This window comes from Corvus moneduloides, chromosome 5, assembly GCF_009650955.1.
Source record: "Corvus moneduloides isolate bCorMon1 chromosome 5, bCorMon1.pri, whole genome shotgun sequence".
Classification (NCBI taxonomy): Eukaryota; Metazoa; Chordata; class Aves; order Passeriformes; family Corvidae; genus Corvus; species Corvus moneduloides.
Genome location: NC_045480.1, coordinates 57,944,277 through 57,971,642, shown reverse-complemented (window position 1 = coordinate 57,971,642; position 27,366 = coordinate 57,944,277). Strand labels below are relative to the sequence as shown.

Here is a 27,366-nt window from a genome sequence, read left to right as displayed (position 1 = left end):
TAGCCTGGCTCAGAAAAACATCCACACTTCTCTGGATGTTTTAAAGTTTTTCACCTAACCTGCTGTGAGGCATTAAACATTTCAATGAGGCATAGATACTAGGCTAATCTTAAGGCATCCCCTTAGAAGCAATAATTTCAAATCTGTAGCCTTGGCACCACAGTGGCATGGAAGTGTTTTGGAACTGCTAGAGTCTTGTTTGTCCTGCATAATGAAGTTTAAATCAGCAGGGCACATCATCCTCAGCTACATATCTATATATACATATATATATACACATTGAATTTTACATTGCAGCATTGATTTATTTTACCTGGTAATATATCCCATTGTGCCTATCAGGCCACAGACTCAGCTTTATACTACCCAAGTGGATTTTTATTATTTGAAGTTTGTAAAAAATATAATATAAAATAGCTTCTTGAACCACATGAAAAAATTATAACAACACATATTTCTATTCTTATTATCCATGTAGTGTTCTAAGCTCTTGGATGCTCAAATTTGTTTGCTGTGTAAGTGAAAAAGACAATGAAAAGAAAAAAATTGCAAATAGCAGTAAGTGTGAAAATATTATTAGGTATCTCATCATACATGGGTGAGTATCTAATTAAACCATTAACATTACATTATGATGAAATATTTGGACAGGGCATGGGATGATACAACGCTGCACAAATAGGGGATTTTTAATGCACCGTTTCTTGCTCCGTGGCTATATCTTAAAAACTGGCATTCAGGATGCTCAAATGTATGTGCTTTCTGCATCCAAAAGATAACAGCACTGTTTGTCAGTCATTTCTATTCATTAGCTGCAAATCCAGGAAAATTCCATTATTCAATTTTGTTGTAGTAGGAGTATAAAATTCTGTGTATCTGAAAGCATCTGCTCAGACCTTTCCCTTTACTCCCAGAGCCAAGACAGCAGCTTGGCTATGAAGCAGTTTTTAACTGGAAGAAAATTCTGGGTCGTGTAATGACATGCAAATTGCAAGCAATTGACAACCATTAGATGCCACCGTGGTGAGTGGCTCCAAGGACTGGAGTGGTGCAGAGCCAATACACAGCACAAGTCTGCAGGGGCTCCAGGGCTGTGGGCTAAACACACGGTAATCACTCTTTCCAGTTGAAAGGTCAATGTCCTGTTCAAGTGAAAAAAGACTTCAGTGTATGATTAAAATTGTGGCAACTTTTCTTCTACAGGGGATATCTAGTTACACTGTAATTAAGTCAGTTTTCTACTTCATGTATCTTAAGTGACCCACAAGATTTCTTCAAAAGAAGAAATCCAACCCAGTGGATATTAAACCTCAGCTACATAATTTTGGCTGATGTTGGCAATATCTTTGTATTTTCTAGTAAAGGTAGAGCTATGAGGCAGGTATTTGGCTGAACTGGTATTTTTCACCTAAAACAAAACAGTTCAAGTGCTGAGATCTCCCAACCAAAGTTCTATTGTTCCTTTGTGTTGCAAGTTGAAGAATAAGAGTAAAGGAACACCTCAATTCCTTGTACCACAGGATCATCACACGGAACACCATGGGAATATCCTCAATGCATCAGTGGTTATGTTCCCTTGGCTGCCCAAGCACCAGCATCTCCAAAGATCTTTTCCAAAGCTTGCCCCTCAGCTGAACAAAACCCGTGCAAGTCAGGTCTGCAACTAACTGCATTAAAAGGAGTGCAACTAGAGAGAAGAAAAACTGGGAAAGCCCTTCATTGCACTGCAGCTGTTGCACATGAACCACATCCCTTTGTCAGACATACCTTTGAGTTTGTTGTGTTCCGAGTCCGCTGGGAAGAGAGAGTCTGGAAAAAGTTTGGGGAAAGTGAGGCCGGCGTACTTGGGTCTGTTCTCAACGTAGTTCCGTACTGTTGGCTGCAGCTTCTTCATGAACTCTGGACAGGGTGTTCCCAGCTGCTCAATAACCTTATTCCACTGATCAATATCTGAACACCAGTAGTTAAGGGAACCAAATGCAAACCCCCATGTAGCCTCCTGACATTTCTGCTTTGTTCTCTGAGAATCCTCAGAGGTATTTAACACCCTTAATAACATCTTTACAGTCACTATCTTTCCTTCTCTTCTCACTATTCCTACAGCCTGCAAAACGAAAAACTCTCTCACACACCTTCAGGACACTGTGCAGTTCTAAAACCACGACTACCACAGGACAACACACAGATTCCTCTCTTTTGGGTCAACACTTGCCACCAATTTTTTTTTAAACTTGAAATCCAGTCACTTGCACTCCCTTTTTGTTACATGCACATAATTGCCACTATGTCACCTTGGAAGAACACCATGTGCACCTGCCTCTCTATTCAGTCTCTGTGGAGAGGGAGACCCAGCTGGCTTAAAGAAGTTCTACACAGGACAAAAATCTTCTTCCACTCATCTGCTTTGCACTTTACTCTCTCCAATAACTTCATTGATGCTAATTTTTCCAATACCAGCCAAGCAGCAACCCCCCAAAAAAGCAATATGATTTTATACAAACGCACTGGGACTCATTTTCTATAGACAAATGATACACAGGTGTAGACAGATGTTTCTCTTTAACTGAAAATGTGATAGCTACATTGCTAAACTGATAGTGACTAATGACAAACAGGCTCTAATGCTTAAAAAGGAAGTGTATTACAGGCATTTCATGCTGAGCTTTTTTTTTGTTGTTGTTGTAGTCTTGATACTTTAGTTTTCTTGTGCTAACATTTAGGCAGCTGATAGGTGTTACGTAGCTCTTTCAGCTATGTTCAGAACATGTTACTGTGCCAACAAAAAAGCATCATCAGTAGCATCTCTACATCACATTAATTCACAGAGCTAAGAACCTGATGACCACATGGGGAAAAAAAAAAAGGAGGATCACATGCAGCCATGGGTACATTGATACTAAGAAAGATGATGAAAGGAGTTTTGTTAAGAACATACTGGAAAGAAAACACAAATATTCAAAGCATTTCAGCACAGAGATTTCTTTTTCAAAAATTATTCTTTTAAGTAATTATCGTCATAACTGTCATAAGTGTGGAGGAGTTTTCCAAATAATAAGACAGATAACTAGAAAAAAAAATAAAGTCGAGCAAAAATGAGATCTTGGTTGCAGTAGCAATTTCAGATTTTAAAAAAAGTATTTTATTTTAGGGAAATTGAAACAGTCTTTTCACATGCCTTTGAAAGTAAAGACAGACTTAATTTGGGTTTATGTGAAGTGTCTTATTTTAAAAAAAAAAGGAAATAATTTATTTAAAAATTGCAGGTTTACTAATCAAAAGTGTTTAAAGGAATGAAAATCATTTAAACATGCTTAAAGAATTCTAAAACAGTGTTTCGAATAGTTTTATTTTCAGCTGAGAAAGATTGCTAGAAATAGCAGCTTTCTGGAAAGATTTTTCTGAATACCTTTTATTTTTTAAACTAAAGTGAAGCTTTATGTAGAAAAGCCCCTCACAAACACACAAACACTCCATAGGTTGTATGTAGCTTATCTTGTGTTGTCCATGAAAAATATCTTTTTCTCAACAGAAAACCAAACAACTACAACAACAACAAAGATTTCTAGGACTACAGCTGCTCAAAGAGCAGCCTGAATATTCCATTAAATATTTCATTAGAAAATAAAGTGGTTTGACATTTTAAACTTGTGCCCAAGTTAACACACCTCAGTGATTGCTGGCTGGACTGCTTTGGAAGCAGGTCTCTCTGAGGAACTTGGGAATACAGAGCGTGTAAATGCTTTGCAGAGAAGAAGAGAGAGCACAGAAATGAAGATGCTGTTAGTTGTGCCAAAAGAAGCTAAATGGGTGAGAGAGCCAAGCTCTAAATTCATCACTGGAAGCATTACCTGTGCATGTTGGGTGAAATATTTGATAAACGGCGAGGGCCAAACACAGGATTTGCTTCAAAGAAGGTCACCCCTGTACAGAGCAGGTGAACCATCTCCCAGGCACTTAGGGAAGGCCAAAAAGAAAATTATTTCTGGGATTACTGCATTCTGTGGGACCTGGGCACATTGAGAGAGAAGATGTAGTAAGATGCCCTAGACATGAGCAATAAGGGAAAGGAGTACAAGAAGTTCCCAGAATACGGCTTACATGGTGGGAACCACTGTCAGTGGTGATGGAGAAGGAAAATCCATAGACAATGGACCAGGGCCCACTGCACACATTTCTTCTAAGCTGACAGAAAGGCTCTCAGTAAGAAACAACACACAAGCAAACTACCACCACATTTTGAGATGGAGTCATCAGTGCAAAAACAAGAGCCAAAGGCAAGGGAACTGGCAGAGCCACCATGTTCTGCTCCTTGACCAGACTTGATTTGCAGCCCTGGCTCTCACCAAGAGCCAGAAGGTCAGGCTTTATGTCACAGCAACTTCAGTGACTGGTTTTGAGTAACTGAATGACCTGAATGGGTAATTGTGCTTCTTTACTGTATTATTTCTGACTTAATGTGCTCATATCCTGCCAAAACCCTTAAATAAAATACATTTGTTTGGTCTTTAGATACATTTACATGTACACACACACACACAAGTTGACATGATGGAACACTCACAACTGGTTTTGTCCTGGTAATAGCAATAACAAAACCATGCTAAGTGAAAGCAGTTAGATAATTTTTTAGTCAGATGGACATGCACATTTTGTCTCTAGTAATGGTTCTCCACTTACCTAGACCTTACAAGCACTGGATTATATTCTGAGGTCCCGTATGTGAAAATGTGCAAGAATGTAAAAGTTCTTGCATTTCACCATAATGTTTTATGCAGTCACCATGTGTGATGCATCTGTAATACACCTGGAGATTGTACCTGTCATGGTACCAGATTTAAAGAAAAAAAAGTTTTGGAAAAAAATCTGAGGACTACGTATCAAAGCAACGATAAGCAGCTTTCTCTAGGTGGCAGTCAGAATTAGCTTCAGCAATTCTACAGGAAAAAATATTTCTATAGGACAGTCCTAATGTGAATCAAAATCTACAGTAGGATGCATTAATCAATTAGAGATGGTAAGTATAGATGTTATTGAAAAAATGGCACTACAAGTTAGGGATCACATAACTCTGAAAGAAATTTTCCAGGAAAAAAAAGGGAAAAAACCCTTAAGAAAAACAGAGGACCCTGTTTTTCCCTGTGAAATTAAGCAAATTTTAGACAGACTGAAAGTGGGAATGAATTCCAACCCAAAGCTCTGGAAAATGATGAAATGTCTGCTTAAAAGTATTTGAATCAGTTCAGCTGTCTGTTGCTCCAAGCAGGATCAAGGAAAACGTGTCAACTATTCACAATAGCATCTGTATGATTTAAGACAAAAGAAGGGATCTAACCTAGATTTATTAGCTTGCCTCTGGCACTAACACTGTGGCATTTAATAACATTAAGATGGCCATGCAGAGTTACAGCAAAGATTTAAGAAAATAGATCTAAAATGTGTATCTCTTGGATGAAGATTTATCACTGAGGCCTCAGGTTGCCTCAAGCTCCCCAACCACCTCTTTGCAGCCTTATACTCTCTTAAGGATTGTTCTCCTTTGCTTTCTAAAGTTCAAAAGTAGTTCAAAAGTGTGGATTAAGAACCAGTGTTTTGTTCATTCAATTGGCCTGTAAACCTCAGTTAAATTCCTGCAAATTTCCAAACAACTATAAGGAAATGGAACTTGACTGTAAGAGAAAACTTACAATACTTCTCTGTCTCAATCAGAAAATATTAAAAGCATTTCTACAGTGTACAAAGTAGTAGCTTGTATTTAAAAAAATTATTTAGACAACAAATTATTGTCTTCCTACCTAGCCTCAAAATTGTAATAATTTTCCTTTTTCCTTCTCATGACATGTCTGTGTAAATCATACTCTTTTCTTGAACGAAGAATTATATTTTGTTAAGTTCAAGAGCAAGAATTTGCAGGAGGAGTTACTGTTTGCCTTAGGATGTTTTAGTTGTACTGTGATACAAATAACTTAATCACTCATGTTTGTTCCCCTGAAAGAGGAGCCTTTTTCTAAAATCCACCTCAAGCAGTATCTGTGGAGTGTGATGTGGGAAACACGAGTAATTCTGCCAGAATGCCTGTTTATATCAGAGCAGTTGGAATTGTGCTGGACGGTGGTGGTGCTGCTGGGGATCATGCTTCCCTGTCCAGCATACTGGACAGCACTTTCTCCACCTATTAAGCAGCATCTCTGCACCAGCTTTGCTGGACAGGAGCAGAATTTGCTTTTCTGGATAAATGTGCTGCTTCAGGAGATAATTAAACTAGGACATGTCAAATCTTTCTTTTGTTAAGGCAGGCACAACAAAAACAAATCAGACACAGAACATTTTCTTTGTAACAGACAGACAGGGGAAGATCATCTCTTTTCAACCTAAAAACCTTGAGGGAACCACCTTCCTAATTGTCTTCTCCTTAAGTCTACATATTCCACCAACAAAAACTAACTGCTCCACTTCAGGCAATTTTTGATGCTCGTAATTGGTCAAATTTAGAATAATTACTATGAGTGGCTCTGCAGTTCCCTCCCCAACATCGAATTGTGGCAACAACTGCAAAGTTGATAGGTCAACTTTTTTTTTTTTTTTAAATTTTAATTGGACTTTTCTTTTTAAAATAAATCTGCTAAAAAAGACACTAACCAGCATCGCTGTGGGAGACATCAGTGTCATATTCATATTTTTTCCACAGCCCCACAATTTACATATTGATTCCAACACAGTTTACAAAAGGAAACCCACACAAAAGGAATTGAAAATGCTACCATCTGACAAGACAGTAACTATAAAGCATTTTCTATTCCAAGGTGAACACTTTGAGAAGGATGTGGCATTTGTAAAAATGAAACTGCAACAGAAAATACAGTGCAATGTTCAGAATAGTAATTGCTATTTATATGGTATAACAGAAAACGTGGTGATAACAAAAATAACATGTAGCACAAATAAATTACTTCGGAAGATTACCATTGATCATTCAGGAGTTAGATAGCAGTGTTCATTGTGCAGATGCCATTAACATTTTGGATGCACATCTATGACTCTCTAACTAAAATTTTCAAGTACTATTTCTTTTAGCTGGTATTTTATTCAGCTGCTGGGCAGCTGTGCTTACACAGCAGCAAGCAAATCATAAAATCATAGAATGCTTTGGACTGGAAGGGACCTTAAAGATCATCTCGTTCCAAGTCCCCTGCCATAGGCAGGGATATCTTTCACTAGACCAGGTTGCTCAGAGCCCCATCCAGCCTGGCCTTGAGCACTTCCAGGGATGGGGCATCCACAGTTACAACACAAAAATGTTAGAAGTGTTCATAAAAGCCACCTAGGAGTCTGCTTATGAAGTAGGATCTTAGTGATACAGCACAATCCCAAAATAAGTGTTTCTGCTGCTACTGTCAGTGAAGTTGGTATGGGCTCACAGTTTGCTTCTCTATCTCAGGTGTACCTGTGACAACTTGGGATATGAAATCCAGAATAGACTCCTCAAGCTCAAAACATGGAAAACAAGTTCCTGGAAACTGTAGGGTTGCTCCTTTGCCTGAATCAGGAGAAACAGAACCATTCTGTATTTTCATCTGTGTAATTATTCAAAAGCTCCTTTTGCCCCTTATGAATGAGTTTTTACAACAGTTAACAGTTACTCAACTTCCCAGTGTTTAAAGAAGGACAAATTTTGGCCTTGAAGTTCAAGAATATTCAACAACATACACCATTCTATATATTCATGTATCTATCAGTCTGTGTCAGCTGAGTCAGCTCCAGCAACCCTCATCTCGGTCTTATTCTACCAATCTTTTACATCAATTCTATCTCTCCATTTCCTCTGACTTCCAAGAAGCAAAAGCTGTACACATCACTCAAAGGATGGGAAGTCAGCAAAGAGAAAAGGCTAAATAAAGAGGGAAATAAAAAAATCTTCATGAGAAAATATAATAAATTTGCAATAGAGCAGTTGTCAAAATGCATGAACTGAGTTGCATTATTGGATAGGAGCAAGTGTACTCATTTTCCTTATATTTACATACAGATGGCAGGTTTTCCAAGATAAAATTATAAGCTATTAGCACACTGTCAAAGTTCACACAATTTATGTTTAGCACAAACATTTCTAACAGATTTACATTGCTGTACTAAAAATAATTAAGTAGGCAATGGATAATCTTTCATCCATTTAATAGTATTGGGAGTGGTTTTTCACAGCCTGGGCACTCATTTTTTTGGTGGTTTCTTCACAAACATCACTGTTTCCATGGAACCACTTCTCATTGAGCATGGATGCTCACAGAAAAACCACACTAAAAAATTACTTTTCAAACAGAGCATAATTCTCATTGCAGATTTAAACCAGAATTTATTGTGCAAATACACAAAGCTGCTTTTCATAAGGGGTTCATGACATCTAACTGCCAATAATACCCTGAAAATCACAAAATGCTGTTTTGCTTACTGTTGTAACCATTAAATCTGTCCTTGTTTTGGCAGGTAAGACCACAGTAGACCTCTGCGCAAAATTTCTGCAGTCTCTTTTTCCATCAGTTCAGTTTTCCTGCCAAAGAAAAGGTACCAAAAAATCAGTTCTTAGAAGGTTTGCTGGAACAGTTCCCAATAACCTGTTCTCTTATGTCAGAACAGTCCCTGCATCTTCTGCATAGAGCAGAGAAAGCCTAAGGGCAGTTATTGAGATCGTCTGCGATGCCTGCAAAAATAATTTTGCTACTAATCCTAGAAAGTACATACCCATCTAAGGTCCTTCAAGGGTACTGATGGCTTGCAGTTTTTCAGTCTATTTTCTTCAGCTCACACTGGTCATGTTCTTCAATTTCTAAGCACTAAGTCTCAACACAAGGTCTGAGGGAGTGAGTTTTAACTCTGTGAGGATCTTTAGTGATCTTGGCAGTCTTCTGAAATTTAGTTGTCCTTCCTGAGTTCAAAAAGGCCCCGTTTATCTTCTGAATTCCACAATATGGCTTTGAAGCTCTGCCTAGCAACTTTTCAGCAGCTCAGCTGAAGTATAAGCTCATCAAATCTGTTGATGGCTGGAGAACTTCCTCTACAAACACATCTGCTGCCGCAGCTGGCACTGGCTGAAGATTTCAAGAGCTCTGGTAAGATTGATGCCTAGCAACTTCAGGGAGAAATTTCACAGAATCACAGAATCATGTTTAGGTTGGAAAAGACCTTTAGGATCACTGAGTCCAGCTGCAAACCCAGCACGGACAAGACACCACTAAAGTCCACTGAAGGCTGCCTGGACTGCAGTGATCACACAGTGGTGGAGTTTGCAGTCCTGAGCGATATGGGTCAGGTGAAGAGTGAAGTCAGGACCCCGAATTTTTGGAAAGCAAACTTCCAGTTGTTCAAGGAGTTAGGCAATAGGACCCCCTGGGAAACTGTCCTCAGGGACAAGGGAGAAGAACAGAGCTGGTACATCTTTAAGGACACTTTCCACAGAGCACAAGAGCCGGCAATCCCCTTATACCCCAATCCCTACAACATGCAGGGCATGATTGCAGTTGTAGAATAAGGTAGAATAAGGCTGCATATCTTGTGCAGACATATACTAAGAGCAGCTGACATCACACCTCTCTGCTGAATATATATTTGTCTCCCTAAGCTTTCCCAACTACAGGATTTAAAGGCACCTTCATCCTTGTCTGCCCCAAATGCCTGCAGCAGTTAAAAGAAAACGTGTAACTACCACTTTCACAGCTCACCAGAGGACTAGGGCAGCTTCTTCACTCCTCCAGATCATTTATGCAGCAGTGAGAAAAGAGTCTCCCTCATCAAATCTTGAGGAGAACACGTGGAACAAGAGTCAGACTCACAGGTACAGCCAGCTTGTCGCATTGCTCCTGAGGCAACACAACGCACCAGGTCACCATTTTCTCCTTGCTCGAGGCACAGTTACTTGCAAGCTTCATGCTAATTGTTTTTTTTAAAAGCAGAACTACAGCTGTCAACATTGAAATGAAGTTTCATATGAAATTAAAAAAAAAATAAGAAGGAAAAAAAGAAAAAGCTTTAGCACACAATTAAGTGCATCACATGCATGCACCAAGAATGGTAGAGAAACAGGAACATTTCAAGGATCAGTAAAGACCATGAGGATTTTGGACACTGCAAATCATTCTTCACAACTGGGAGTTTAAAAGAGAATAGAGGTGGCTTCTGTTCTCAGCTTCACCCCAGTGATTTCAGTGAATTCAGATGGACTATGGGAGTGGAACAGAGCTGCAGCCTAGCTAAACACTCCACTCTGCACTTACTCAGAAGGATTTTCTGCTTTTCTGCTTCTGAATTTTGCTACTGAAATTTTTAAAGTTAGCTGATGGACTATTTCGTTGTGTAAACAGTAACAGTATCAAATGACCTAGACTCCTTAACCACTGGAAAATGCCAAATAGTAGATTTTGCAGTCAAATATATGACTGACAGTGCATTTCTCATGAATATTCAATCTTTCAGCTTCAAAACTGCTTTTCATGGTTATTTATGCATAAAAATTGACACAAATTGTATTAAATACTCTTCAAATCACAGTGTGGATGTGAAATGAAGCACTGCCTGTTAAGAAAAAATTGCTGGTAGCAGATTCTGGTACACCACCAGGCTTAACCCATTTTATGTCAAGGAGGAAACTTTTTTAAAGAAACGGATGTTTAATTACTCTTGCTCCTGCACTTAAATACATCCTTAAGTATGCTGCCCTCGAGCTCTGAGGGCTTATAGTCCCTGCTGATGGAATTATCCAGCTGCCGAACTCCATCACTCGTCTGAAGAAATAATCTTTTTTACAGCAATGCTAAGCATTTTCTGTGCAGGTTTAAGGCAGACGACGCCACGAGTTCACGAATCTCAGCAGGCTGGGTGGGAGCTTGCAGCTTCCTGACTGGTTTTCAGCTGCACAGATGGGCAGGGAAGCCAGAAGTGCTGAACCCCTGCTCGTGGCTGCTCAGCAGCAGGGAAGGGGTCTGGGGGATGGATTTGGATGAGAGGTGACTTTGAGGAGCAGCTTGAAAGAAAGCAATGGCATCATTCTCTGTCCATGGAATAGGCACTCGTGGAACAGCAGAAGAAAAGCAGAGCAGTACAGAAAACAGAGTGCAAGTTTAGCAACGTATCATAAATAAAAATGAAGAACGCGAACTCAGTTACAGGCCAATCCCAAACAAATAAGCAGCTGGTAATGACAATTTCTGTGGAGTTGTTGCAATAATAGATGGCACACAATGGTTTAATTATAGAGGCTTTGCACAAGTTCTTTTTAACAAGCATACAGCTGTGTCAAAGAAACCAGTTTTTGAAGTGCTATTTAAGACATATTCAATTATTTTTGGACTTATTTGGGGACATCTTTAAATGTTAGCTTATAAAATGTAGGTCTGTGAACATAAAACGAGTTCTGACTACAACACTGAGGGATGCTCACCCCACAGTCTGACTCCACATTCACAGGAAACAGAAGCACAGCAAATCTGGAGCACAAATAGGTGCTAACGATTTCCATTAACACACAGAAGGGGAAGGTTTTCTTTCACATAGGCAGAGGAGATGTGCTCCAGATCATACAAAACCACAAGCAAAGTGTATTGCTCATTTCAGTGTGGATATGCTAACCCAGCACTTTGGACAAAAAAATTAGGATCTAATTGGACAAGGCTGTGAAAATATTAATGATATAATTACCTTTCATTTCTTTAATGCTCTTCAGATGATACTTTTTCCACATTTTGATCAAAATTTTGAACCCTTTGAAATGCAAATGAGGTCAGAAGTGCTGAAGTGAACTGGTAAGTATGTGTATACACACACACACACACACACACACACACACAAGTGTACATGCACACATACTCAGAGAAAGTTACACAAACATCAATAATGCCTGGAAACTCCTCTGTTAACTAAGTACAGAACTTAAAATAGAAGGCAAATATGTACACAGGCCATGTCCATTTCTCATATTCATGATTCTATGGACAGTAAAAGACTAGAGTTAGACCAAGCATGTCCTGACATCAGTTACTGTTATACACAGGAAAGTGTTCCACAAGCTGATAAATACTAAAGTGCATATTAAAGCTTTTAGTAAAGCATGGAACAAAATAAGAAATATAGCTGCCGCAGCCCTGAGTGCAGAATGGTCTCTAAGGGAAACAAACATATGCCTTGTCTGGTTGTCCACTGATTTAGTGGGTTTATCTGTAAATCACTTCTTGTTGACGTCAAGAATATATTCTGCTTTCTCATAATAGCTCTATGTACTTAAATAAAAGATGACAGACCCAACAGTTTCCCAAGAAACTTCCAGACTTCTGAGTTATTAAATTACTACCAAGTGACAATTTTAGTCTTGGGAAGAAGTTGTGTCCAAACTGAAACCATTTCCTACTTTTGTACTTTTATACCACTTGAAGAGCAAACAAACAAAGCAAATAAGAAGCTCTATGAGTCTATAACAAATAAGCATTTCTATGATTCATGTCTGAGTTAATCAGAGATGCAGAAATGCATGTGAAACGCAGAACCTCTGACATCTCACCCTGAGGTAAGCAGTGACTTGTGCCTGCCCTGCTACCACCTTTAAAAAACTCCCTCATTTATGAAACACACCCCTCCCACACACCACCCAATTAATAAAGAGACATTCATAACAACAAAACTGTGGTCACTGGCTGCAGAAAGCGATTCTGATAAACCGTGCAGGATGCTGTTTTCCATCTCCTCATGCTGTACTTACTGTGGCAGTAATGGTCTGTTGACATTTTGGTTTGCAGGGATTTTGCAGAGGGACTTAACCGAGCTCTTTGGTGCAGAACAGAGGTGTGTCAGCACTAGTCTAGTGGGAAGGGGCTGGAAGGGATAGGGTTGGAAGTACCTACTGGGGCCAGAATGGCTGCTAGGAAGGATACGATCAGTGCCAGGAAACAACACAGCACCTTTAATCATTTCTCCCATGATGCACCCTACTGACCACATGTCAACTGAAAACAAAAATGAAATGAAGGTAAACAAGAAAACAGGAACAGAACAACAAATAAATGAGAAGACTTATCCAATCATGCTATAGCACAGCGCCTGCAGACACAGACCTGCCTCTTGTTCTCGGCGGCTGCCTTTCTGCCTGAGCACACAAGTTTCATGACAACAGAGCAGGTCTGAGAAAAATAGACTCCAGCAGTTTCCTTTTCCCCAGTGTGGATGAAAGACAATGCCATTAAATACAGAAACCCAACTGAGACCTGCGGCTGGCTACTGTGTCATAGTACAACTTTGTAATCAAAATTTACCAATTAATTTTGGTTTTTTCAAGTTTTCATTTGTATTCATTACCTAGGTTTATGATGCTTTGTCTTGTAAATGAATGCTGGTCTCTGTATTCAATAAGGATATGCAAATTGCTATTCCTTTATCATTCCAGCTACCAGAGATCCATGCATATTTTCACAAGCTGAACTGCCAGAAGCCACAAAAGGAACTTGGGTCCTTGTGAAGACATATCCACCACTTATTCAGGGTTATGAATAGAATTTTTGAGATCATTCAACTCCAACAATGCTTGCTTTAGGGCCTGTTGGCTCACTTCCACCGAATCTCAGTGAAGCCAGCAGTCCATCACAGGGATCTTGAGAATCTCATAAGATTTCCATTTGCCATGATAGGAAATGGTGATTTCTAAATAGGCCAGTTGAGACACAGAAGCACTGATCTGTACCTTCTGCACCGAAATTCAGAGAAAACCAGGGGCCTATTTACCTCCTACAGGGAAGAGCAGTTCAGCTGGGTTAAACAAAGCTCACCACAATTTACACTGGAGCACAAGATGAAAATCAGACTCCTTATGTCCAGCACAGGATTAAGGTGGCATTTTCCCCCATACTGATTCCATGTAACCACATTACCTCTGCTGTCCTTGGTCTATGATAAGTCATAGGGCATGAAAGCAAGCACAGGGACAGACTGGTGTCTCAGGGCCAGAAACTGGGGAAAAATATGAAAGCATCATGCTGCTTAGTTAAATTTACTCTTACAATTTCATACTGAGCAACAGTTAAAAGTGCATCTGACTTTGAAGGCAAATGTCCTATCTGTGGAAATCTTAACATGCCCGGGTCTAAGGTTCCCTTGTTGCTTTATTTAGCATATGAAAAGCTTCAACACTGCACAATAAATAAATCAATAAACAAAAACCAAAAAACTAAAGAAAAGGCTACTTGTTTGGGAGCAATAAGCAGACCTAGAGATGCAAATTACTGCTGCTTTCATCGCAAGCTAAATGGCATGCAAAATATCAGGAAAAGATAGAGCAAGCAGTTGTTTGTTCGTCTGTTATTAATTCCTTTTCATTTTCAGAGGCTGCCTCCTGACATCACTGCTCTATGCTGTGCTCCAGGGGGCACACACACAAGTTGAACTAGTGACTTACTAAACTGCAAACTGTGTAAAATCAGAGATGATTATTCCCCTCTACGCCTGAGGTTTCGGGAAGGAAGCTCTTTGAAAATTTCCAAATCAGAAGGAGAAAAGATAAAGACCTAAATATAAACAATGTCCCAAGAGCCTTCTTGACTGCTGCCTCTTTTTCACCTCCTGAGGCAATTAGAAATAAATCAAAGTGAAACCAGGATTTGGCTGCATGTTTAGAAGTAGTTAGATGGAGGTTAGGAATTTCAGCACACGCAGCAGCAGCTGTCAAAAGCCCCAGTCAAGGCACTGAGACTTGTGCAAAGCTCCAGAAAGGACTGCAGAGCAGAGATCTATGCCTTGATCCCCTGCTTCCTTTAGTCCAACATCAATCCAGATGTTGCAGTCTGAGTAATTTCACTCCTACAAGCATCAGAAAAAAAACAAGCACACCACAACCTCTAAGCATCTGCATTCAGCTCCAAAGCACTGAAAATTTACACCTGGTAAAAGATTTTTTTGTTCAAATGTGAGATATTCACAAATGCTGGCAATGCTACACCAACTCATGGAACATCCCTAAGCTTCAACCAAGGGCAGGCTAACTTCTAGAGACAGATCTCTGCATGATTCAAGATAAAACTTCAGTTTAGCAGCTATTTGCCTTGATGTTTTAAGATCACATGAAACAGTGTTAAGGAATTCAACCTACAACTTTTCAAGACCCTCTGAAGTGAAACTGTTGAGATTTGGGTAGCCCTTGACAAGAAGTCCACTCTCCATTGGAATAGCCAGGTCCTGGATTACTAAGAGTAGGGGATTTTTAATTTTTTCAGAATCTCTACAAACTTGGTTATTGCACACTCTGGAACACATTCTTGAATGTGTACACATACTTCAGAATATGAGTAAACTTGCCAAAGACACCAGATGCCACCCTGGCATAGCCAGCTTGAATAAGTGCTCACCAGAAACCACATGCAAGTGTCTTCCTGAACAAAGAAAACATTTTAACCATACAGCAAATCTCCGCTGGGCCATCTCCTGGTTCCGATATCCCACCAAACAGGTACTTCCTGACCCAAACGAGTGCTTGCTCATCCTTCCAGATTTCAGATTCCCTCCAGCAGAGATACAGAAGGGCCAGAAATTGTAGAACTACCCAAAGATGTTTCTATATGGAGAGAACCCAAGTAAACTTTTTGTAGACACCTCCCTAGTGACTCTACATTCTCCTCCTGCAAAACTGCACATTCTCTGGGACTTCACAAGACAATGAGAGAGTCTGTAACTGCCCTTGCTCAAACTACCATTGAGGTGGCTCTTCAGTCATGCACTCAGTTACATCCAGCTGTCATTCAGTGAAAATTGTGACATTCAAATTAAAATTCATTAAATGCAAGCCACAGGACACTCTGGAGACCAGAGATGCAGGCACAGCTCAATAAGCTTTGCTGTCTTCTCCAGCCTCCTGGGCTGGTTCACACTTTCTGCCCAGAGCACTAGTGAGAATACCAAACATCCACATTTGTAATAGCTCCTGTTTTACTGATGCAGGAATTGCCTTTCTGCAAGCTGAAAAGAGATCTTCATGTCCTCAAAAATGACTGAAGAAGATAATGATAGACATATTAATGAAGCAAATCATGATACCTGTTTTACTTGTGTAACTGTAGGCCAAAATATTTAGCACACAACACTGCTTGGCAATGGCTAAGGTGTAAACTCCAGTAAAATGCCAAGGCAGCAGAGTATGCCTGTCACAACAGCGAGCTTCTCTCTCCAAATTCTCCTAAAATGGACAGACACCTTGCTGGGCAGGACCTCTCTTTACCTCCATCTCTGTTTTGAGTACTCCTGTAGATCTGTACTGATGTCTGCTCTGAAGAACCATATATAGGCCCTACAGTAGCCTGTATTGGATACTGTACCTTGTTTTTACAGGTTTTTCTGTTATTTCTATGCAATAAAAAAAAGGACATGGTTTATAAAAATGAGTGGTAATTCTCAGCAATACATGGGCAAAGCTGCTTTTTTTTCACATGCTCCAGATACCACAGCTACAAAAACTTCAGACCTGCCAATGCCAAGTGAACTCTGTGATGTGTGGCACTCCCAATGACCATTCTGGAGATGGCTCAAACACTTGAAAAGTATTAAAAGACTCCCCAAACCACTAGACCCTTATCTCCCTCAATTCTGGCTAAATCATGGCAAACTCCCAGTTTTGTGATGTTCCAATCTCCTTGCTGAGACCTTGCTGAGATAATCATAACCCTTCCCTTAGTGCTTGTATTTATTATGTGCTTGAATTTCAACATGTTTTAACAAGGGCTTGCTCAGCACAGTATCAGATCAATCCATTAAGATTTCCTGTGAATTTTTCCTTTCTAATTTGAAACACCACTTTCCACATGATGTTATGAAAACCTCAGTATTTCTCAATACCAGTAATAAGTTTCCTAAGTGTTTGAAGAATTGCCTTAGTGACTTTTAATTTTCTTCCTACCAAACACCATGGAACACAGTTACTCTCCTGACAGATGCTCTATGGAACCAAAAGAGAATTGCCATCATTTTACAAAGGTGAGGCTTCAAAACAACCTATGAATTTCTCTCTTTTTTTAAACTCTCTGTGACCCACTGAGTGCTCTGCACTGGAGCAGGCTCCTGGCTCTTAGGTTGCAGTGCCAAACAAGTGCTAAAAAATGACTGTTAAAAAATGACTGAAAAGGGCATGTGAATCCTGAGCAGCAAGCTCAAGAATGAGTGGAGGCACAAGAGATGGCTCAAGCCCTTCCCTTTCTCCCATTTTCTTTTGAATATAAATATATAAAAAAAACATCACAGTAAGAGAGACCTACAGAGAATCTTGCCAAGTAATGGGAAACAAACTACTCTGTGTCTAACAGACCATAGCATTGAAAACCTATTTTGCAGATCCTTCATTTGCTAGCTTCAGGTCCTCTTTTTAGCTTATTTTACATGTTGACTTTGAAGTATCTCTTCCCAGGTCTCAAAGAGTATTCAAGTACACTTGTGTTACTTCTTCCAGCAGGAAACCCACAGGTAGTCTCTCTTGCTACAGTACAAACAGATTAGCAGATCATTTGAGTACACTTGTATGTTTTCATATCTGGAAGAGGAATCACAGAATAGAATCACAGAACGTGCTGAGTCGGAAGGTGCCCATAGGATCAACGAGTCCAACTCCCAGCCCTGCTCAGCACACACCAGGAGTCACACCCTGTGCCTGAGAGCTTTGTCCAAACACTCCTTGAACTCTGTCGGGCTTGGTGCTGTGACCACTGCCCTGGGGAGCCTGTTCCAGTGCCCAACCACCCTCTAGGTGAAAAACCTTTTCCTGATATCCAACCTCAACCTCCCCTGACTCAGCTTCATGCGATTTTGAATGTGCTTCAGCTCTTTATTTTGATCCCATCCAAATATCTGCATGCTCTTGACAAAAGGCACTTCAGTACTGTTTTGTTCACAAGTTCTAAATTCTCTGCTCAACTGTTCCAGTCTATCTCAGCTCAAGTTAGCACAGCTGCCATCAAGAAAAAGCTGACTAATGCCACAGGGAAAAAAAAACCAAAACATTTGAGACCATCCAATTTTGACAGGTGCCAGAAAAGGAAATTAAAACTTGCCTTGGTTGAAATTCATACAAGGCAGCAGTGGGTGCTGAAAATCTTTTAGGTGAGTGATGGGAAACAAGCAATGGATTATCTTCACTGTAGCACCTGGGACCTACTCCAAGAGCCACACAGATGACAGACAGCATGGGGGTTTCATGCTAAGGGTAAATTACACTTTAAACTGTTGGAGTATGCATATCTGAATTTTAAAAAAGAGAAGAATGGCAACAGCCAAATTATCCTCACATCTAGTTTGAAGTCTCCTTGAAACAGACCTCATCTCATATAAGCAAGCTTTAGGAAAAATCCTGAGTCAAAAACCAAATACCCAGGGAAGAATAATCCAGGTCAACAAAATCCAAACTTAGCCATCAATGCCATCATAGCTAACACACAGTTAAGCAGCAGGCTAAGACAAACCAGCTGATCCCACCTGGAAAGCCAGGCCAGTCACACTTAAGTGTATCTTTTAAACAATCCTGATGCTAGTTGCTGGTTTTGATTTTTTTTTTTCTTTTTTAGGACAAAACAAGCCTTAAGAAAATACTACCTGGAACAAGAAAAACAACAGACTGCACTGAACAAAAGTGCTGAAGTTTTGTTATACTGTAGTTTAAGAAACTACCCCCAAATATGCCCTCAAAACACTAAAATTACACCCACTAATCAATGCAGATCAAATGCAAAGACAAATTCTGCTAATGAGTGGTGGAAAGGCAGCACCTTTTCCTAAAAGACTTTCTTGGTGCAAACTTCTTTTCTCAGACAATAGAACTTTCTGTCAAATGCCAGAGAGCATGTCTTAATCCCACCACTCTCAAAGACAGCTGGTGGGCAAGGGAATTTTTGAAAATCTGGCCACAAAAAACACTAACTGCATCTGTTAATGCTGACTTCTCTTCACAATCCCTTTTGGATATTCATAATTACATAGAAGAAAGTTGGAATTTTTCTCTCTTGCTATTTTAATAGTATTTTCTCTTTTGAATGTCTTAGACTTTAAGCTGCTTGCAGTAGGAACTCTGCTCTCCATATTTACCGTGGAAATTCAGGCCTAGCCAAACTTAGGACACTTGGCTGTTACTACAATATATTTCTGTGACTAAATCACTGTTTGCCCTTTGATCTGCTGAAGGACTCACACATGAACTTGCTATAGCATCATCCTCCATCTTTTCAGTACTGAAAATAAATGCTCTGATCCTTCCATTTTCCCCACTAAGTCATGTGTGCCTGTGGGACATCGCTGTGGCCTTGGCAGCTCAGATCTTAATAAAGCTGTCTCACCTGAAAGCATTCATTTTGAGTTTTTCATTCTCTTCAAATAAAAAAACAGAAATACATTTCCAATCCTTAAATTGAAATCTTATGAGATTTTGAAGATGCTATTACCTAGAGGGGAACCAGCTTTGGGGAAAGTCCTGGGGTTTTCTAACATATTTCCAATGGCATCCAAGAGTTTGGGCAGTTTTTAGTCGCTTGCATTCTTTCTGATTTGACAAAAGTGGAATAAGCATCAAAGAAACACTGAGCAAAAAACTCAGAAGTGGACTACAAAAGCTTACCGGAACTTGCCAGGAATATTTTGGTCTACAAATCCACCTAGAAAGGTGGATTTCTTCTTGAGAGGGTCTGATTTCTAACAAGGAAGTTTTCCTGACAGCATTTCGAAAAGTCTGCCTTAGCTGAATAACAAGGAACCAGGGTACCTGGCAGGCAATTTCTACCCAGTTCTCTCCAGGACACTGGAGGCTGTTCTTACCTGTCTGAAAACCAGCTGTAGTCTATCCAGATTCCAGAGATTTCTCATAGCAGCTTAAGAGAGAGTTTCTTACTTACATAGATGAGAGGTTCTGAAATTAATCTTCTCCATGTTTTAGTGTCCATGAAGACTTTAAAAATGAAATTTCATTTCAAGTCAGCCTCACCTGAGTGCAATGGTAACTCAGTGGGATGGTTTAGGTGAGACTAACTTTTAAAATATTTTCTTTCCATAAAACTTGGCAGCAGCTGTGAATTTTTTCTTAGATGTATATTGTGCCACACACAAATGTTCCTACTCCAGACTAGAAATGAGTAAGCTTATATTGATAGCAAGTGCACACAGTAGACAGGCTTCTGAATGACTAAAAAGAACTGACTTTTGTTCATTTCTATACAGACTTGCCTCTTTCAGCTAGAAAACTCTGCTGGAAAGCCTTAAGTAGCCCAAAGGAAGTATGTAATGTCCTTCTGTGAAGTTTACCTGCAGCTGCACAAATACTTCTCCAGCTCTTCCTGCACCTGGGAGGGAAACTAGATCCGCTCATCAACAGCCATGGAGGGGTGGGAAATCATATGGACCCATACACAAACCAGTCTTTCCAACACTGACAACTCATTCATGGGGTCAAACTGGTTAACAAATGAGTACTGACTTGGAAATGAACATACAGATTTTTTTTTTTCTTTTTTTCTTTATTTTTTTCTTGTTTTTTTTATCAAACTTCCCACTCAGCTGAATAAACCCACCATTAAAGCATGGTAGTAACTGTGACCTGGCCCACATCCATTCTATTTCAGGATATGGGATTTCCAATGATTTAAAAAGTAGGACTATCCCACAATTTACACAATATTTGCTGCAGCTGTTCAAAAATACAGTTGTTATTTTCAACTGATATTGAAATGTTAAAAAGGGTTTTAAAAATGTTTTGCTGCTATCCCTGAATACAAGGCTGCCACAAGAGACTGTTTTCACAGCCAGACAGAAAAAAAGTAATTTTCATGTTGGAATGGTTTTTTTAAAAAGCTACATTATTTAAATTATATAGCATTAGTTCTTTTTCTAGACATGGGCAGAAGAACTTATCTCTTAATTTGTTGTAAAAGGAGACCAACCCATTAACCATGCTACTGTGCTTTTACCCTGAAATCACTCTTTGTATGAATTCTAATTGCTTATCTAAAATCTCGGACTTCTCTCTGAAAAGATTAAATGGAAATATCCTCATTATTTCCAGCTGAACCTCAAGTATATTATAGATAATTTAGTTTTCTCTGAGTTTTTTTTTTTAAGAGGAAAAGAGTGCGTTGTTTGGAGGGAGAGTTCCGACAGTGTTTCTGAGGTGGTGTTACCACTGAAACATAGCGTAACTACCACACTGAATTACAGGTTCTGGGAAGGCTGGGAGCTGCCCTGCACTTTCAGGTTACAGCACAGGATGGGCGTGCAGCCAGCTCCTCATGCTGCAGGGACAGCTCAGCACTTCTAAGCATCTCAAAGCTACCCACTAGTAATAAAAAACCACCATTTTTACTTCCCTGCCATGTTTTGCATCCAAGCCAGTACAGTGCTGCTGTCACTCCCTCAGCAAACAGGAGGTACCTGCTGTCCTCTCATCTCCCTGTTTGAGAAATAGAACTGCATCTTCACTGGGCCACCAAGCAGAGCTCAGCTCTCAGAGAAAGTTGACAGAGCTGTGAAAACTGGACAGGGAGGACCCAACTCTGACAAACACGACAGGAATTACTCAAGAGTCAGCAAAAAAAAAATTGCTTCCATGGCTGATGTCTGTGAAAGCTGGGTTTTCTTCACACCAACTGCCAGTGGGTGCTGATGCCAGATTTTCATGGGGCCTTTCTGCCAACTAGCTGACAACAATATGCCTTCTTGTTTCCAAAAGTGGAGATATGTTATGTTGCCTCATTTCATTCTGACGGGCAAAATACACACTACTTACATTTCCAAGCCAGCACGGGCAGGTTGCCTGGCTTAGCCTGTGATAAGCAGGGGGCTAAGTAGACACCTCTTCTTTTGTTTTCATTTTCTAATATTGCTTTCACCACCTTGGAAGGGGTAAAAATAATATCATCCAAGACAAGAAAAATGAGATGGGAGGGATATACAGTTTAATTGACGACACAGACCTCATGCAAGCAAAGGGAAGTCCATTTTTAAATCAAGAGAATCTGATTTCAGGCCAATTTGGAAGCCACAGTAGATAAATGGTTGCCTTAAACTGGGTGAGTCAAATTCTTCATTTTGTTTTAAAGAAAAAAAAAATGTTGTATTGACTCAACACCGAGCCCATACAGCATTGAGATGAATCCAAAACCATGATGCATTAGCAAGCAAAAGATTATGATGTCACCACAAATGTTATGAAGTCAATATTTCCAAAACACAAAAGCAGAAAAACAGATTTACAGGAATGAGATGGGCCAAGTTAGGACTTTTTTCTTTTATTCTTATTTTTCTTTTGAAGAATAGTAAATAAAGCTGTCCAATTTGCCATCATAATGCTTGTTTTCTATATTGCTTATTGACATGACATAAATAGTATATAAAATGGAATGATTACAGGTTTTAGAGCAACTTAATTGATGGAAATAATTCTGTACATCTGTTTTTCATTTTTAATTTTGTGTGTATCTGTAGTGCGCTATTTTCATTTAGCCATACCTCTGGGATTCAACTTTTTGCTTCTATCTTTACAGTCCTGGTATAGTCATTTTATGGTAAAAGGGATGGGGTGGAGGAGAGGAACAAATAATAGGTGAAGCTGCAGCAAATGGCACAAGGATACAGTCCCTTCCTGGAAAGAGGATTTTGTGGCGAACCATTTCTCCCATAATGCATCCCACAGACCATATATCCACTAGAACAGCAGAGACAGGGAAGTGAAGAAGGAGGAAAAAAAAGCAAAGTTAACTACGACATTTCACTCCTAAAGGAGGGGAAAAAGAGCAGGTTGATCAGAACAGTACAGTTTGTTTTGTGGTTTTGTTGGGTTTCTTTTTCACGTCTCACCAAAAGCTAAAATAAGTAACTAAATAAATAAAAGCTGTGTCAGTTAGCTCAACAGCAGTTAGTAACAACAGTGGAAAAAGTTTTAAATCAGCATTTTGGGTAAAGGTCCAGAGCTAGCAAGTAAAGATCAAGTAACAACTGCACAGACCCATGGTATGCACTAAATTTATGGTTAAAAAACAACTCTTTTTTTTTTTTTTCAGGAAAAAAACCAAAGAAAAACCCAAAAACCAAACCAGATAATGATAATCTGGAATAAATCCTATTTGCAGAGTTGCTAGACTTTGTCCTCCGGCTCTGAGTCTCTCTGCAGCAGCTGACAAGAGGTTCCAAATGGAACTGCTCACACAAGTAAAGGCCATATGGACAATACCACCCTTAAGGGTTATTTAAAACTCCTCTTTCAGAACCTGTACTTATGTCCTGTCTATAGGTACCTATCTAGGTGCATCTGTCTGTACCTACATACCTGGAGAGAATGACCTGAGTGGACTCTGTTTTGTACTGTCTAGGTACTCAAAATAAATGCTAAACCAAAAGCTCCCCAGAACAAATATCAACAAGACTAAGAGCATTTCCTGTTCCCAATCCTGCAATCAGCTCTTAAATGCAATATGCACAGTCACTTTTTCTGCTTGACTTGGATAGAGTGTTTTTTGCCCTTTAAGTCTTTCAAGAAAAAAGGCTGGATAGATAGTGACACAGTACACACAGAAAAAAAACCAAAAAAACAACCCTGTCTTCCACATTAAGAGGGAAAAACTGCTTTGAAATGCTTTAAAAGACTCTGTTGTTTCTGAGCCTGAAATTCTCATTTTCTGGTCATGTTTGACCTACACAACCAGTTTTCTCCTCTTTTTCTTCCCCTTTCTTGACCTTCAAAAGCAATCCAAAACAAACCAAAGAAACAAACAAACAACTCATTTCTTGGTAAAACAAAATAAAGGTGAAATGTTCCATTTGGGAAAAGGAGGGTATAGGTATCAGGGGCATGGGACAGCAAAAGCATGCCTGAGGCAGTGGGAGAGTTTTCTTCATAGTGACAGTTTTGGGACCTTCCACAGAAGTGCAGCAAACTGGTGATAATTATGCATCTTTAGCCAACCAAGTGCAGAAAGAAAATGAAAGCAGTGAACAGTCCTTATACAGGCAGTGTACGTAGTCAGAGGGGGAAAAAGTAGGGGAGCTTCAGTAATGTGGCAGCATAGGCCAGAGCAGGGAAGCAAAGAACAACCCTTTCCATTGACTTCCTTGGGAGCTGGGTCAGAGCCTCCAAGCAGAGCAGCTCCTCTGACAGCTGAGCTTCATTTTCAGATATTTTGTTTTCTTCCTCTCTTTATTTTGGCTTTGTCCAAGTAAGACAAGATCATTCATTTTAAGCCAGATTCATTGCCCAGGGAAGTCAAAGGAAGTTCCTGTGTTAACTTCAATGGGCATTTGATCAGGACCCTTGGATGTGGCAAACATTGGAACTTTCCCAGCTGTGTACTTCTTCACAAAAGTGTGTCTAACTTTTTCTTGGTGCAGTTTTAATCATGTGAAAAGCAAATGCTCTCTCTGCCCTTTCATGGACAATAACAACAATAATGGTAATCATCTACTTAATGTCTGGAGGGGAAAAAAAAACAACAAAAGAATTAATTTGACAATAGAAGAAACTCTGGATATTGACTAAGGAACTATCTAAAGTGTTCTAAGTGTCACTTAGGAAAAATTTCAAACAAAATACTTTAAGGAATATTATCCCTTTTTTCAGAACTTATTCGCTATACGTAGACTCTGCGTAATAATCCTCTACATTTTAGTCTTTTGTATTAAAATTTATACTTTAAATTCATAAATATTACAAATAATTCGTACAGGGACTTGCTAATTTCAGAAGATGTTGTGTGATTATGCTTTTAGTTGTGCTGAAGCCATGGATTCGGCTCCCAAAACCAGTTTCACTGCCCTTTACAGGATGCAGTTGGTTGTTAGTAAAAGTTCTCCTGCAGGTTAGCCAACGTCCTCAACAAAAATTAAGTAGGACACTTTTTAATAAATTCCTAGTCTTGAAGTTTGCTGTATTTGCCATCAAAAAGTCTCCTCAAACAGACAAGTTACACCTTTGACAGCAAAATCTGAGTTATAGGATATTCTTCCCTTCCTACCTGGTCTACCTGGCACCCAGATGCAATTCTCAGTTTTATTACAAAATGAGAACAACTTAAAAAGCTTTCCCTTCATCTTCTGCAAAATTTGAGTTCTTTCTTACCTGCTTCTCCATAGCAAGCACCTGCTTTTCACAATCTTTCCAAGAACCAAGATCTTTCTCTCAGACTATTCAGAGCACTATCCTATTTATTTCTAGGGAGATTACATACAAATTATATGTTTGTTTCATTTTTGTTCAAGTTTCAGATTTTTCCTCTTCTCTGAAATTCTACTTTCCACTAAAAAAAAACAAACTCAAACTGCAAAATTTGTACCTAGATCTTGACAACATGAAACTTGTTAGCAAAACCTGGGACTTTTGTCAAATTTATCATGAAGAAGGAATTAATTCCTGAAATTCAGATCTAACTCTGGATTTAGAGAAATTCTGGAAGGGCTAAGTTTTGCTATTTCAGCTTGTACTTCTTGTTCCCTCAAGTAATTCACAGACTCAGACTCAAATTTAGAACACATCACTCGTTCAGCAATTCCAGTGGTTCCCACACTGTTTCACAGCCACAGAAGCCAAAGATATTCTGGTCAGAAAGCTCTTACTGTAGCTGTTAACTTCAGCCATAACTCAGAACAGGTTTCTTATTGCTCTGCAATCCCACCCTGATAAATTCAGCAGCAGTGCATCCCAAATACGTTCTGTAGCTGCAGTTCAAAACAGCAAGGAACTGCTCTAAGTCAGGCGTCATTTCCCATCTTTTCCCGTTAACGTTTCCTGTCCCTCCTTTGGGTCTCCCATACAGTGGTGGAGGCAGACCTTGCCCTTGAGGTCAGCTGGTGCAGTGACACTGCAGCCCTACCGTTCTCCTTGTAGCCCATTCCCAGGATGACCTCCGGTGCTCTGTAGTAACGTGTCACCACATATGGGGTCATCATGAAGCTAGTGCCTGCAGTCCTGGCCAGTCCAAAATCCAGAATCTTCAACGTGCAGTCAGATTTTACTACAATATTACTTGGTTTTAAATCCTGCAAAAGACAGTGAAAAAAACATGTGACTGTCTTTTATAAAGTAGGCTGATACTTCAGGTCACCCTTCAAATACGCTTTCATTCTTCTGACCCAGTTACTATCAGAAATACTTGTAAATATACAGGAAAAGCTTGCTATTGTTTCTCTAGAAAACTGTTCTACCTCGGCATAATAGGGGGTTCTACCTGGATAACAGGAGCCTAGTGGTGTTAAATTAATTGCATTTAGCAGATCAAGAAACAAGGATTAGTATCAGAGCACTGTTTTGATTAGATTATTTTCTTTTAATGCTGTGAGCCTGATAGAGACATTCCAATGGCACATGTGGAGATACCTTAATGCTTCATTTATAGTAATTCAACTGATCCTTTGCTGGATGACTATCTGGAAGCCAAATCTATCACCCTGTGCTAAACACATGACATGCCAAGAAAGGAGACCTTTATAGAACAACTACTTTGTAACCCATTTTATCAGCCTTTCTTTTCTTTAGGGAAACATTTTTTCATTTTTTTTTTTAATGTGGAAATCCCAAATTAGTAAAAGCTCTTTTCAACAGAGAAGTCAATTCAGGGTATTTTCAATCCATTGAGCATTCCCTCCTGCTCACAGTGACATGACCTGATCCCCTCTGCTATCAACTATCACACATTCACAGCCAGGTACCACATCCTTACCAGGAGCAGTATTGGTGTGGAAAAGCAAAATGAGAGGATGCATTTAATATAGACTTATCAATCTTTCCATTTCCTTCAGCACATGCATAAATGATAGCAAATGCCAATTCCATATCCTCTGACTGACTGTGGCTCTTATGTTTATATTCATTGTACTGGGAGATAGGGCTTTGATCCACAGTACACGAGAGAGACAAGTGGCATTTAAAGTCTTCATGATCGTTTCATATTATGCCTTAAGTTTTAAACCAAAGGCCCCTTACCCTGTGAATAATTCCTGCAGAGTGAAGATGCTTGATTCCACAGAGCATTTGGTACAGTAGGTAAGACATTCGCTCATGGTCTAGCTCCATCTGAATGACCTGGCACAGGTTGGCATCCATTAACTCCATTACCAGGTAGCTGAATGGAAAAGCAAAGCCACAGGGTTATTTTCTTTTGTTGAAGACAAATCACAGCATAATCTCAAATAAGTGACAGTGCCTTTTCTTGCTTCAAACTTTGCTTTGTTCCTGATGACTGGGAGTAACACAGCTGGAGACTGGGCCCACTGACAACAGTACCATGGTGGAGTTTGTATCTCACTGCAGAGACACCACTCTTTTAGCATCCCAGGAAAACTGGGGGATTATTTGCCCTTTCTTGGTGCATTCCCCATGACAGAGACCTTACCCTACTTGGG

General features: G+C 39.6%; 1 protein-coding gene across 8 annotated transcripts in view; it reads right to left on the bottom strand.

Moving 5' to 3' along the window:
- Positions 1–27,366, bottom strand: part of MAPK10 (mitogen-activated protein kinase 10) — a 148,658-nt gene that overhangs the window by 23,295 nt on the left and 97,997 nt on the right. For 7 of the 8 annotated variants that reach the window (XM_032108576.1, XM_032108573.1, XM_032108577.1 and 4 more), the window contains 4 exons: positions 26,948–27,086; positions 25,839–26,004; positions 22,610–22,681; positions 1,768–1,950 (listed from right to left, as the gene is read on the bottom strand). In XM_032108576.1, the coding sequence (XP_031964467.1) occupies positions 1,768–1,950; positions 22,610–22,681; positions 25,839–26,004; positions 26,948–27,086 (560 nt within the window). Of the gene's footprint in view, positions 1–1,767; positions 1,951–12,908; positions 12,981–22,609; positions 22,682–25,838; positions 26,005–26,947; positions 27,087–27,366 lie in introns of all 8 variants that reach the window. The other variant, XM_032108574.1, reaches the window with a different exon arrangement.